This window comes from Alligator sinensis, unplaced genomic scaffold (genome assembly GCF_000455745.1).
Source record: "Alligator sinensis unplaced genomic scaffold, ASM45574v1 scaffold433_1, whole genome shotgun sequence".
In the NCBI taxonomy this organism is placed as follows: domain Eukaryota; kingdom Metazoa; phylum Chordata; order Crocodylia; family Alligatoridae; genus Alligator; species Alligator sinensis.
In genome coordinates, this window is record NW_005842502.1 from 58,937 (window position 1) to 73,047 (window position 14,111).

At 45.7% G+C, this 14,111-nt stretch overlaps 1 protein-coding gene across 1 annotated transcript in view; it reads right to left on the minus strand.

Moving 5' to 3' along the window:
* Positions 1-2,549: 2,549 nt before the first annotated feature.
* IL20RB (interleukin 20 receptor subunit beta) overlaps positions 2,550-14,111 on the minus strand; it is an 82,928-nt gene continuing 71,366 nt past the window's right edge. The window contains exon 7 of the mRNA XM_006031373.2: positions 2,550-3,209. Within this exon, the coding sequence (XP_006031435.2) occupies positions 3,072-3,209 (138 nt within the window). The 3' untranslated portion in view covers positions 2,550-3,071. The remainder of the gene's footprint in view (positions 3,210-14,111) is intronic.

Below are 14,111 nucleotides of genomic sequence, written 5' to 3' on the forward strand. Positions count from 1 at the left end.
TCAGTAACAGGAGTACTTGTCCTTATTCTTCTCCTGGTTCAATGTTGTAACTTCCTACTCACCAGGTGATCAATATTAAGTCTGATCTCCTATCTCCTAGGGCTGTGCGAGTCGGCAGCAATCTAATCCAGCTTCAGATCTGGCCGCTTCAAATGGCCATGATCTGATCCAGAGCTCTGGACCGGGTTTCCACCTCAATCTGGCCGAAGCAGCTCCGAAGCTTCAGAGCTGCCTCGGAGATCTGGCCATAGGGGAATCAATGAAATATCTATACCTTTGTTGGTTTTTGTCTGATTTGAATGAAACTTGCAGGGGTGGTAGCCTCTGTTAAGAGTATGAAGCCTGCCAAGCTTAAAGAAGATCAATGCAGGGGTTTGGGGGAAACTGTACCCCAAATGCTTGAAAGCCAAACTCATGTCACAGCTGTGTATTACACCACAGGGGGCTGAAAACTGCAGGGGTGGTAGCTCTTACTGAGGCCACAAAACCTGCTATGTTTCAAGAAGATCGGGTCAGGGGTTTGGGAGGAAACTGCACCCCAAATGCTTGAAAGCAAAGCTCCTGTCACATCTATGTGTTACAACACAAGGAGATGAAAACTGCAGGGCTGGTGGCTCTTACCGAGGCCACAGTGCCTGGCAGCTGTGTGTGTCCTAGAGCAAGCCTGAGTGCTGGGCCCTGCCAGGCTGCGAAGTCTGCCTGCCAGCTGTGTGTGTCCTAGAGCAGGCCTGAGTGAGTGCTGGGCCCTGCCAGGCCACAAAGCCTGCCAGCTGTGTGTGAGTGTGTGTGTGTGTGTGTGTGTGTGTGTGTCTCACTGGGGGAGTCTGTCATTTGGGGCCCTGCACCCCAAGCTGCCGACAGGCAAAACTCATGATGTGGGTGGGTGAAAATGTGTATGTGTTAAGGTGCGCCCTTCCTGGCACTGGGGCCTCTGCACTACACGGTAGTGTGCTCCACTGAGGCCTCTTCCTCCCCTTCAGCCTCACGCTTGGTCCTCCGCTTTACGTGACAACAGGTATAATAAACTTAAGCTGGCTCAACACCAGTAGCAGCAGCAAAGGTACCCAAATGGAACCGTCACACAGCCTGTCATTTTATAAAGGAATGAACAGCAAGAAGTAAAGATGTTGTGTTGTGTTGGACATATGATGCTATTCATGGTGTGTGATGGCTTATCTTGTTTTTTTATGTCATGTGTGTGCATTATGAAAAAAAAGGAGTACTTAAAAAAAAAAAAAAATGTATCTTTGGAAGCTTTAGGATTGAAAACCCCTTTGTCAGGCTGAGGAAGTACCTGCAGTTGGTCCTGGATGGAAGGAATAGTAAAGAAGCCAGAGGCTGGCCTGACATGCAATGCAGGAAAGAAAGCCAGTCAGTGAAAATGGAAATGGAAGTGTCAGGGGGTGAGGGACAGGCTGGGGTGGGGGGTAGGGGAATGTAGCAGTTCAGGTAAAAGAGGAGCTTGGGGTGCCAGATGTCTGGCCGGTTGCAGCGTGCCAGAACTCTGCTGTCTATATTGAGTCCATGAGTTTCTGTACCTACTACCTAGGAGGCTGATGAAGCGCAGCTCATAGGCCCAGCTCTGAAAAGTGGTTTGTACGTTCAAACAAGCACCTAACCTCATCACTAGAACTGAAGCCAATTTCCTACAGCTCAAGACACAAAACCTGCCAACTATCTCCAGTACCCCCACAAGCTGCACACCAGAATCTGTCAAAGACAACAATACCCAACTACCTGTGGGGGCACATTCCTCACCAAAAAACACTCTGCCTCCAGTCTCTCAGGCCTGATCCTGAGAGGGAACAAATTACAATGCAAACCACTGCTCCTCACCACCAGAGGTCACTCATTTACTCCAGGGCTCTACCATCAACACCAGCCAAAAGTGGCAAGTGCAAGGTAGGCCCAGACACTAGGCCTACACACAAGGTAGGTTGCTGCCGCTACATTGCTGGGGGTCATATAATAGAATCAAAGAATGTGTGACTGGAAGGGACTTTAGGAGGTCATACAGTCCAAATGAATGCTTGAGTCAGGTCTGTCCTATTCAAAAAAATCCAATCATATTAGTTCAAATACCCAGGAAGGCAGGGACTGGTGGAGCCCCATGCACCCCAGTTGAGGGGCCCCCAATCACAAGTGTGGTGATCTCCCCGTCCCATTGGTGTGTGAAACCCCTTGGTGGGGCAGAGGATGAATAGCCACAGCAGTGACTTCCTCCTGCCCTGTCACTGTAGAAACTCCCCAGGACTGGAGAATCACCACAGAGATGATGTCCCCCTGCACCCCAGGGGGCTCAGGAAATGCTGGGGGGATGGAAGGATCACTGAAGGGGTTATTTCCTCCCTTCCCCACTCCAGGGGTGTGCGGAAGTCTGGGTCTGGAAAGTCATGGAAATCCTCCAGTCCACAGTATTTCCTGCATCTCGGGGGGTGGGGAAGGGCACCCTGTGGCAGTCCTTTGGCCCTAGGGGTTTCCTCCACCCTGGAGCCCTAAGGATCACTGCAGCTGTGATCCCCAGGGCCAGGGGGTTTCATGCACCCGCCTACATCTGTAAATTAAAGCTTGATAGCAACCAGGTATAAAGTTAGTACATATTTTTGAGGTCTAATTGTATAGCTGGTTTGGAACTTCTTATTGTGTGATAGTTTCTTTGCATGTGTAGCTGGTCTTCAGGTAATTGTATAATTAACCAGTTATTGCACAATACCTGTAATGTGTAGAAGGGGCTTTAAGTCCTAGCTTACTTGGAACACTGCTCTTACTTCCTGGATTGATTCCTACCCCCTTATGGACCCAATTTGTGGACTTTGCCCAATAACTATGTGACCTTCCCTGACCACCCACCCCTTGGTCCTGAACAGTGGTATGAGGCTCACATTTTCAAAGGAAGTAAAGCTCCACATTGCTCTTTGAACAAGAGCAAATCTATTTCTTATATTTCTGTCATTGTTCCAAGTCCTTTCAGCCAGCATCAGGCATCTCTGAGCTCACCAAATACCTGTAGGATTGTATGAATAGCTCTTAGTGCTGGATGCTTTTGGAGAGGCTTTTTACAGGTCAATTCTTCATAAGTCATATGAAAGTGTGTCCTGAATCCACAGTTGAAAGACCTCTTCAGGGGTCATCACACACAGAGACATATCACAGTATTCATCTTTTTCAATCCCACGCAGGAATAACTTTGTGGTGGGCTCTGCTACTTTCTGAAAAACAAACATAAAATACATTGGTGCAGGCCAGGCAGACATATTGTGTTACCCTCTTAGGATTTCCAAAATTGGAACATTTTCTTCCTTAATCCTCCCTATAGTTTATTTAGAGAACTCTTGTCCAAAGTAGAAACTTTCTATGGTCTAATTTCTAGCGCCTTTTTCAGTTTCAAATGACCTAAACTAGATGCCTCCTTTAAAAGACAACTTTACAGCCTCAGGAGCAAAACCCCTTTTCTATTATTAGGAACCTAGCAAATACAAGATTTCGTGGATTTTACAGAAATAGTGTAACTGGCAGTCTCCCATGAAATAAAGCCAGTTCCCCGTGCTTTCACAAGGAACCGGCCACATTAAAAAACCTGGCAAAGAGCCAGCAAAAAGTCATCTCCTAGAAAGGTGTGGGGAGAGAACAGGAGCAAAGAGAGGAAAAAAAGATACACTGCCCATCTCCTGAAGTGGGGCGGGGGTGGGGGAAATGGGAAAAGTCCACGAAAAAGTCCCATACTCCTGAAGGGGGAAGTGTGGGTTGAGAAGGATGACAGCTAGAGCGGAGCAAATCAGAGACTGTGTCCCTAACGCTGGCTCAGTCTGTCACAACCCAAAGGGTGTGATTTTTGTTTGTGTGTGCTTCGGCACTGCTAAGTTGTCCCCGCTAAATTGCAGCTTCTTTGCACGGTGGAGTTTTCTGCTGCAAAAGAGAACCCCGGTGCAAGGAATGAGTTTCCCGCCAATTTGAAGCTTTCTTTGCAGGGTGCATTTCTTTGTTGCAGCACAGAAATGCTCGTTGCAAAGAGTTCCTGCCATTTGTATGCTAATTCGGGTCCTATTATTGGCCAGTTCTAAATTATTCACACGCGGAGGCTAGTGATTGGCTTGCTAGCCATATAAGAGGCTTGAGTGGTTTCCGCCCAAGTTGGAGGACTCCACGAACAAGGGAGGAGGAGACTTCACGCTGTGTGAAGATCTCTAAGCGCTGCGGATCCTTACAGACCCAGCGCATTTCAAGCAGGCAACGGAGGTCTGATCAGCCTCTAGCCTCTCCCCGTCGCCAATAGATTCCAGACGTATCCCTTCCCACGCGCAAGAGAACCGAACCCACGGAGCCTAGCAAACTTTGTGTGGATCCTTCCCTCTCCGCCCCAGCGTGCCTGGGCTGCTAGCCACAGCCCGCGTGCAGCGCGAAAAGGGCTCGGGTCGCTTCCGGCCCGCACACAGTCCAGGAGCTAGTCAAGGGTCTGCCTGGAAAGCCCAGAGAATTTAAAAAATGCTTGCAGGGGTGCTTGCATGCTTATATCAGGGGTGCAGGTTGTAGCTGTACTGGTCTAAGGAAATAGGCAGACAAGGTTCTTTGGGTAAATCCGATATCTTTTATTAGACCAAGTCAAATAGTTGGAAAAATTATTTGCAAGTTTTCAGGTACAGATACCCTTTGTCAGGCTGAGAAAGCATCTGCAGTTGGTCTGTGCTTTCCTGAATGGAATAGTAAAGCAGCCAGAGGCCAGTACATATGCAAGAAACCAAGTGAGTAAAAATGTAAACTGAGGTAGTCCATGAGTGACAGACAGGTGGGGGAAGAAATTAATGTAGCTGGTAAAGTGGAGAGGTAACCTGGGGAGTAATCATTTTGGACTTAAAACCTGCACTCCAATTGATTTCCATCAGAAAAATCAACAAGCATCACCCCTCCATTAGACTCTCTCTTGAATACTTCATCACCAACATTTCCTTTTTAGATATGATGATCACTATCCGGAATGGTAAAATACAGACCACCATATACAAGAAACCCACAGACCAACATACATATCTGCACAGAAGCAGCAATCCCCCTAAGCACACCAAGAAAACTGTAATATACAGCCAAGCCCTCAGATACCACTGAATTTGCACTGAGGAGAACACTCGTGATTGTCACCTCACAAATCTCAAAAGAACTTTCACTCAACAAGGACATTCCTCCAGAGAGATTGCACTTTTGATAGAGACACATGGATACCACATGAAAAACTGGTGAAGTACAAAAGAAAAACCCCATGAATTGCACACCACTGGTTATGACATATTATCCCTCCCTGGGATAATACAGAAAATCCTCAAACAACTGCAACCCATACTAGAAGAAGACCCAGTTCTTAAGGCAATCTTCCCAGAAACACATATCCTAGCTTTTAAACAAGAACCAAACCAACCTCATCACCAGAAGTAAACTTCCTATGGCCCAAAACACACCAAATAGATCCAGACCATGCTATGAAAAAAAATGTCAAACTTGCCAACACATTTCTACTGCCCCCACAATTATTACACCCCACAACACAACCATCAACATTTCTGGATCTTACACCTGTACCTTCAGAAATGTAATCTCTCATCCAGTGCACCAAATGCCCTGATGGAAAATATGTAGAAGAAACCAGACAGCAACTGCATACCAGAATGAACACATACCAAAAATCTATCAAAAGACAAGAATACCCAATTACCTGTGGGGGAACATTTCTCACAAGAAAAACCAATCTCTCCCCAATCTCTGTTTTAATCCTCAAAGGGAATTTACAAAACATCTTTCACAGGTGAGCCTATGAATTTCACTTTAATCTACTGGATAAAAAGAAATAATGGACTAAATATAGGCATTGGATTTATGACACATTACAACCTGCCTAACATCCGACTCCCCAGGTAACCTCTCCACTTTTTACCAGCTATATTCATTCCCCTTCCCCCCACCTCAACCTGTCTCCCACCCGTGGACTACCTCAATTTATATCTTCACTGACTAGATTTCTTGCATACATACTGGCTTCTTGCTACTTACTATACAATCTAGTAAGAGCCCTGGTGTGGCTGCCCGCACCCATTGGATTCGGACTCACCAGTGTGGATGTTGCAGCTGCCTCATCTCCCTGCCTCTGCTGACTGATGCCTCCTGAATCTTGCGGGGCATCCACAGAAGCCACCGCCATTGGCAGTCCTGTCAGGGGGGGCACCAGCCCTACCAACAGCATCAGTCGGCCATCAGGGAGGGCACCAGCCCTGTCAGGGGAGGGAACATGCACCCCTGAGTGCCCCCTACCACTAGCCTGTGTCTGCAGGTAAGCCAGTCTTTGGGATGCTCTCTCCCGAGTCCCCTTGGTTGGTCCCTCATTGCCATCTCCCCACGTTCCCTCTGGTTTCTTTCTGGGGATTTTTCTCTCCCCAGCCAACATTGACTGCCTGCTCAGCTCTCATTTTAATTCCCTCATGTTGATCAGCTGTAAGCGGGTTACAGCATCTCATTCCCTGCTTAGCCAGCTCTCCCAGCTGATTGGGCTAATTAACATCAGGGGATCTCAGCTTGGCTTTTCCCCTGGCTGGGCTGGCTGGTGCAGTAAGTATTCCTTTGTTCTTTGCTTTCTCGGCATTTCGTGACGGGGTGAATACCTCACCCTGTCACACAAACCAAAGGTGCAGTGGAAGAATTGCTGAGCACCAAAATAAATGTAGGAGGAAGAAAGAACCAAATCAGTTAGAGGTACAGACACTCAGAAAGGGAGGCCTAGAATCCAGAATAACCTAGATAAACTGGAGAAGTGGTCTACAATAGATCAGATGAGATTCAACAAGAACAAATGCCAAGTCCTGCACTTGAGACAAAATAATTGCATGCACAAATGCAGACTGGAGAGTAACTGACTAGGCTGCAGTACTGCAGAGGAGGACCTGGGGGTTACAGTGGACCATAAGCTAAGTATGATCCTAACGGGTGCTCCTGTTTCAAAAAAACAAAAGAGAGCCAAAAGTGTGCTGGGGTGTACTAAGAGTGTCACTTTCAAATCAAGGGAAGCAATTCTTCTACTCTACTGAATGCTGGTAAGGCCTCCCCTGGAATACTGTGCCCAGCTTTGTCCCTACACTTTCAAAAAAGATTTGGACAGATTGAAGAGTCCAGAAGAGAGCTGCAAAAATTATTAGAGTCCTGGGAAACATGCCTTGTGAGGACATGATGAAAGAACTAGGGTCTGGAGAATAGAAGACTGAGGAGAGATTTGATGACAATCTTCAAATACCTGAAGGGAATTTAAAAGGATGGAGACAGATTACGTCTCTGTGACTGTAGGGGACAGGACTAGGAAAAATGGCCTCAAAGTGCAAGAGAGGAATTTTTGGTTAAAGATTAGGTAAAGCTTTCTTACTATGTTGGTAGTTAGGCACTGGAACAAGCTACATAGAAAAGTTATGGGATCTCCACGTGTATATTTTCAGGAACAGATCAGACTTGACTGGGATGGTTTATTCATGGCTGATCCTTCCCTGAACAGGAACTTGAACTAGATGACCTCCAAAGTCTTTTCCAGCACAACTTTCCTATGATCTTAAGGAGCCAGGATGATGCTGTCCCTGCACTCAGTGAACAACATGCCAGATAATTTGTGTCCCTTCAGGGAGCTCTTCTCACAGGTTTCAAGAGTATTGTCCACATTTAGTTAGTTGGTCCCAATACAACTGCACCAATGATCTTGCCCTATTGCAGCCTGCCAAAGTAAAAGATTACCAACCCCTGATGGGCTGGACCAGCCGTGGTGGTGTTATGCTGCTTTGATACTCCTCAGTATTAAGACCTAGGTAAATAGACTGAAGCCTTAGTTTTCTCCCAATTGCACTTGGTACACAGCTGAATTCAAGGTCTGACCCCAAACCAGGCCCTACATGGTGAGTCTACTAAAATCTGGGACTGCTGCTAGACCTGCATCTGGGACTGATGTAGGGTCTGCTGTCTTCGCTCACACACAGATTTTGTCTGCATGGGGAAATCAGGAGAAGATAACATGCCTGCCAACAGCACCGTGCTTACATAGTTGGAGGGAAGGGGTGCTATGCAATGCGTACACATCTATGCAGGGGCATGTGTGGTATTTGCCTACCTATGCTGCAAGTGGGAGACTCTCGAGACTTAATTCTATTTCCCTCCTAGGACACTTAAGGGTCACTTATGCAGTCTTCAGGTGAGTCACCCAACAGCATTCTATTTCACCTCTGAATTACAGATAAATCACAGTACTGTGCATTCTCAAAAGCAATTCAGTACTGCCCTGGAAGTGCTTAAGCTCATTTATGTTCGGTTGTGGTTCAGCTCTGCCATAAAGCACAGTGTAGGCTATAGACATGGTCAGTTACTGACATACCAGAATGACAAGTAGTCTATAGGCCGAGCAAAAGCTTCAGTTATGAATATGTGTTTAAGCTGGTATACAATCCATAATCAGCAACCTTACTTTTAAAGTATAAGCAGTACCCTGGGAAAGTAAAATTAAAGTCTGTTTATCAATGCTAGGCTAGGCCAAATCTGAACAGTGCTTCTTGAAAAACTGCTTAATAGAAGCTAAAAGTAACAACTAATGATTTGCCCTTTGATACGAATGGAATTGTATGCAGTCAAGTAGAATCTATTGAAATAACCATGTCTCTATTAACTTCTTTTCAGTCTTGGTCACTTTCAATGGATTTATGCAAAGCTGCAGAAGTGCAGCTAAAGTAGAAGGCTGCAAAACCTGTTCCAGAGTGATTTTTTGCAAATGTTACAACTAACCCAGTCAGCAAAGTAGAAGAAACAGAACATGTTCAGCAACATTCCCAGATTGGGAGGGAAAGACATAAGAAGTCCTCTCTCCGTGAATTGTAATTTTCACAAGGACACAGTATCATGAACCCTATTATGTTTGGGGGTTTGCAGCATGTCATATTTTTGTGTCTGTTTTATTTTACTGATATGACATGTGTGGTCTTGTTGGAAAAGCCTATGCTATGCTGTATCCATTCATGCTATTGTTGTCATTGTATCTATTATGTTATTCTGGCTACCAATATCACTATGAGTTGGAAAATAGTTTAGCCAGGGAATTCAAGGAGCAGGCAGAACTGCTAACAATCTCTTACCATCGTGTTCTAGTGCCAGGAAAATTATTACTCAATAAGAGCTGAAAGGGACCACTTGTAAAATGGGCATCCCTGGGGATTTTCCATCTATGATGGGTGCAATCCACTCTATAGTAGCAAAGGCATCTGGAACAATGTCCCATCAGGCCAGTAGGACTTCAGGTACCCCAGGCACACCAGGACTTCTGGAGGATTCTGGTGATTCATGATCATTAGAATAATGGTTATTGGGGGCATGGCTTGCAGGATATTTAGAGCTTCTCTAGGATAAAATGTTTGTCTTTGAATCTCAGGTTTTGGGGGTTCATTGGCCCCAGTTACCAGGACAGGAAGAGTCAGCAGAAAGGCTGATCTCTAGAACTCTGGCAAGGACTCTTATGGGAAACTAGGAGTAGCAAGATGAGAGGGTGAAAATCTGTACTTGTTTTCTTTTTCTGACTCCAAGCCTATAGCCTTTTTTGTTTGTGTAACTCTTTCATCCTATGTAATAAACCTTTTTGCTGTTTGACTTCTTACTACTTGCCAGTGGAAAGAATGATATCTGGGCAAGTGATATTCCAGGATGACTCTCTCCATGAAAAAGGGGGACCTATATTCTCTTCCACAACCAGAAGTGGAAATCACCCAGGGCTGGCAAGGATCCCTCACTGCAGTTGCAGAGTATGGTGTAAGGGCAGAAGAAATAAGGTACTGGGATAGGGAACTCTCTCAGGGCAATGTTAATCTGTTCCTTGGAAAATGTGGCAGCACAGTGGGGAGAAATTTGGGGTTCTGGGGTCCCCTGCAGATGGATTTGCGACACAGATGCACAACACATGGCTAATTGAAATCTTCCAAGTCCACAGAAAAACTGTTTTAGTCTAGTTCCCAAAGTCTCAGTGAAAGAAGCATATATGAATAACACCAATCAAAATATCTATTAAAATAAGTTATATATTGAGTGTAAAAGGGACAGGGAAAGGGGGAAGGTATGGATTTTGGGAATACCTCAGCAAATTGAAGACAACCTGCTGCTAGCCTTCTTCCCTCATTGATCCTCCACAAGCAATACAGGTGAAAAATCTGTATTATGGTATTGCAAGTAGACATAGACACAGATATATGTGCTTATTCCTGTGCTTTGGGATGCAATTAATAACATGTTGGTGAACAGGGTCCTCTGGCTTACCAAAGAATATTACATTTTCATATATCAAAGCTGAAGGACAATTCTGACAGCTATAAGTGTTTTCTGAATGACTAGTACAAGACAATATTAAATAAAAAGCCTCTCATTTGCAAGAATAGAGACCCTTTTATCTGCTTACAAAACATACTATTTAAATAAGATTATTATTTAAATGATTTCTTTCAATAGCAAGAGAAAAAATAAAGTATAAGGGATACTTACTAAGCAGACAGGGGAGCTAAAGGGCTATACAGTCTAGGCTGTAAAACCTCAGTCAACAGTGATGGCTGGATAATTGCAGGTAGCAGAATGGGAAAGGGCAGAAGAGGTAATTAGCAACCCCTGCACCTAGTGCAGGGAGCCTGCTGACCAGTGGAGCCAGGCTGGGGATATCTACAGAGCTCTGGTGGTTGAGATGCAGTCTGGCCATGATCTGTGGAGAGAAAGGAGCTTTGCAGAAAGGCCCATGTGGAGCTAAGTGGTTTGTGTTATTCTTGTTTGAGTTTAACTGGACACTTGGGAGTGGCTAAAGGGGTCATTGAAGACCAAGGATGGTGTGGGGAGGGAAAGTGTTCTATGCTTTTAACCCTTCAAGGGTCAAGGACCTGGTCAGCTGAAGGCAGTATAGGGTTAGAAGGCCCACTGAATGGAGTTAAAGTAAGACCTGAAAAGCATAGGCATGACTATGGGGGAGACTGCAGGCTGTGGTTAGGCCCAGGAGGCCAAAATTAGTGCTGGCTGTGCAGAAAGAATTGATTTGTGGGCTAATTTCAAACCCTGTGAGAAATTGTGCTGACCCAGGAGGGGCTGGTCAGGGGAAGTAGACACAAAGGCTACCTAGGGATTGTGATAGGAGGCTACCAGATGCTCAGAGACTGTGAACAAGGGGCAAGCAATCCCAGTGAACTGAACTAAGGCAAAAAGTGGGAAGCACCTGAGAAGACATTCAGCCACTGAGTGGCCAAGAGGCAACAACTGTGACAAAAATAAGAGAGAAGAAATGGTGCTATTCACTGTGGGATGCCACTGCACTTTCAGTAGGTCATGGGAAAATGTGGATTCTGTGTTTTTTCAGTGGTTTTCCATGGTGAACAGAAAACTAGGATCTGTGATGATCACCAGGCCATAGCCCAGGCAGGTCTTATAATACTTTCATTATAAGACTAGGATGCTGAGCAGCCAAGGTGAACAATATAGTGGAAAGAGAATGAACACAGGCAAGAAGAAATTTGACTTTGCAGGGGTACAGTTACTGCCCTAGAAAAGGGATGGGGTAGGGTGAGGTTAGGAGGGGTGATGAACCTTGGCTTTCACTATTGTTTATATTAACGAGTCATTGAACAAAAATAGCACTGGGAGCAGACAGCAATCTTCTTTGTAGGTATTCCACCAATAAACTCCCTCCCTGAGGGGCTGGAATAGATGCCCAGACTACACTATTGAGAAATTCTTTGCATGCCATTCTTCATTACAATACTTCTGGAGACACTCTATTAGAATATATAAGATGTAGGTTCAAACCTTCCCAAGGGGATGGGGAAAGTAACTCATGTTTCTCTTATCCTAGGCAATTCCTCCAAATACTAGTTCAGGCCTGTCCAACTTCTAAGTGGCTGGAGGTGGGGGAGCAGTGTACACCCCTTGGGCCACATTAACTGGGGAGAATTTTCACATTTCTGTTGAGACCCATGGTGCAGCATTTCCATATTCACAGTAGTCAGATCTGTTGCACAGTTTTAACCATAGCACCAGACTTAAATGTGCATCATTTGATCATTCACACTGTGCAGAATTTATCAGTTCACAATGGATGATCATAGTCCAATGTTTGCACACTAGCTATGTGACTCCTATGCCACACTTATTAGTGGTGTGCAAAACAGGCCCTATTCAATTTGGATTCAGCCTGAATTGGGGACAGTAATTCGATCCATTGATTTGGATCACTGTCACCAATTCAACTTGGCCGAATCTGCTTTAAAAAAATTTTCTACATACCTTCATGTAGCAGCATGGCTCATGACCACTGCGGTGCTGGAGTGGATGAAGCATCCCACAGCAGCACAGGGGGCTTGGCAGTGAACCCAGAAGTGGACTGGAAGTACTTCCAGTCCACTTCCAGGTCTGCCAGGGAGCGTGCAGTGCTTCCCCTCACCCCCCACATCCCTTCCCATCCCAGGAATCGGCCACAGAGGGACCCTGGGTGCCCCCTCAGACCTAGGAGGCACCAGTCACCAAGCTAAGTGGGGTGCAGGGGGGGCACCCCCGGCACACTCCCCAGTGGACCCGGAAGTGCTTCTGGTCCACTTCCAGGTCTGCTGCCAAGTGCACTGGGGAGTGCTCCGTGTTTCTGTAGGATGTCCAAATCTGTCTGTCTCTCTCTGAATAGAATCGGAGAGATTAAAGGGTCCTCTGATTCGATTCGGATTTGGAGATTTGGCCACCTAATCAGGCTGAATCTCCATCAAATCTAATCAGGGACCAAACCTTCGCACAGCTCTAGTGCTTATACATGACAACTAGAATTTATGGCACAGTATTTGATCACTTAGACTTGAGGCTGTGGTACAGCATTTGAAGCTCACTCTGTGGATTGCAGTGTTTGCACGCTCAGACCGGTAGCATGATTCAGAACTCTCATGATCTCATGAGGGGCCACAGCACAGCATTTATACACACATGCACTCTGGGGAAGAGTGGGGTCATGGCCCCTAGCTTTTGCATATACATAATTAGGGTTGTAGTGCAGCATTTAAACATTCATGACAGTCATGGTACAGTGATTGCATCCTCACAGTTGGGAATGTTACAGTGTCTACACGCCCACCTTAGTAGTGAGCTGCAGTTTCACAGTTGGAATAGAGATTATAATTTGCACACTTGAACTGGGGTATTCTGTTGCTGTACTAGTACACTTACTCTAGGAGATTGAGTGCAAAGTTTGTATACTCAGGACTTCAGGTGAAGCCTTGTCAGTGGTCATTAGAGTGGAAGAATCACTTCCCTTGATTTGCAAGTGACAGTTTTAATACAACCCAGCATGTTGTTGCCTTTTGCTTAAAAAAAAAAAAAGGAGCTCTGTTTTGGCTAGTATTCAGCTTATGGTCCACTGTAACCCCCAGGTCATTCTCTGTAAAAGTGCAGCCCAGCCAGTCATTCCCAACTCTATATTTGTGCATACGGTTATTCCATCTCAAGTGCAGGACTTTGCTCTTGTCCTTGTTGAATCTCATCTGATAGACTGGGGACCATTTCTCCATCCTATTCAGATCATTCTGGATCAAAGCCCTACACTGTGGAATAACTGCAACCCCACACAACTTGGTGTTGTGTGCAAATTTGCTAAACATGTATTTGATCCTATCACCAAAATACTTAATGAAGATATTAAATAATATCAGACCCAGAACAGACCCTTGGGGAGCCCCACTTGATCCCAGATAGACATCAAGCCATTAATGACTACTAGTTGAACATAAGCAGTTATGTAGCCACCTTTACAGTGTGGCAGAAATGCCACCGTTTGTGTCCCTCTTCAGAAATCTGTCTCTGCCAGCATGAGAGGCTGGGGTTGAATTCCTCAGGGCGGGGGATGGGCCTCCCTGTCTACATGACAAAAGCCTGGTGCCTCGGAGGTGGGTGCTCTGGTCACCTGGGGAGGAGGAGGGAAAAGCCCCACTCACTGGCCCAGGTAGCCAGTGATGCTTTTTTAAGATTGGTTGGCGAGTTGCCAGCACTGGCAGCTTCGATTGGACCAGGCTGCTGAGGTCAGAGAGGTTATAAAAAGGCCTGGGCCAGGAAGAAGGGTA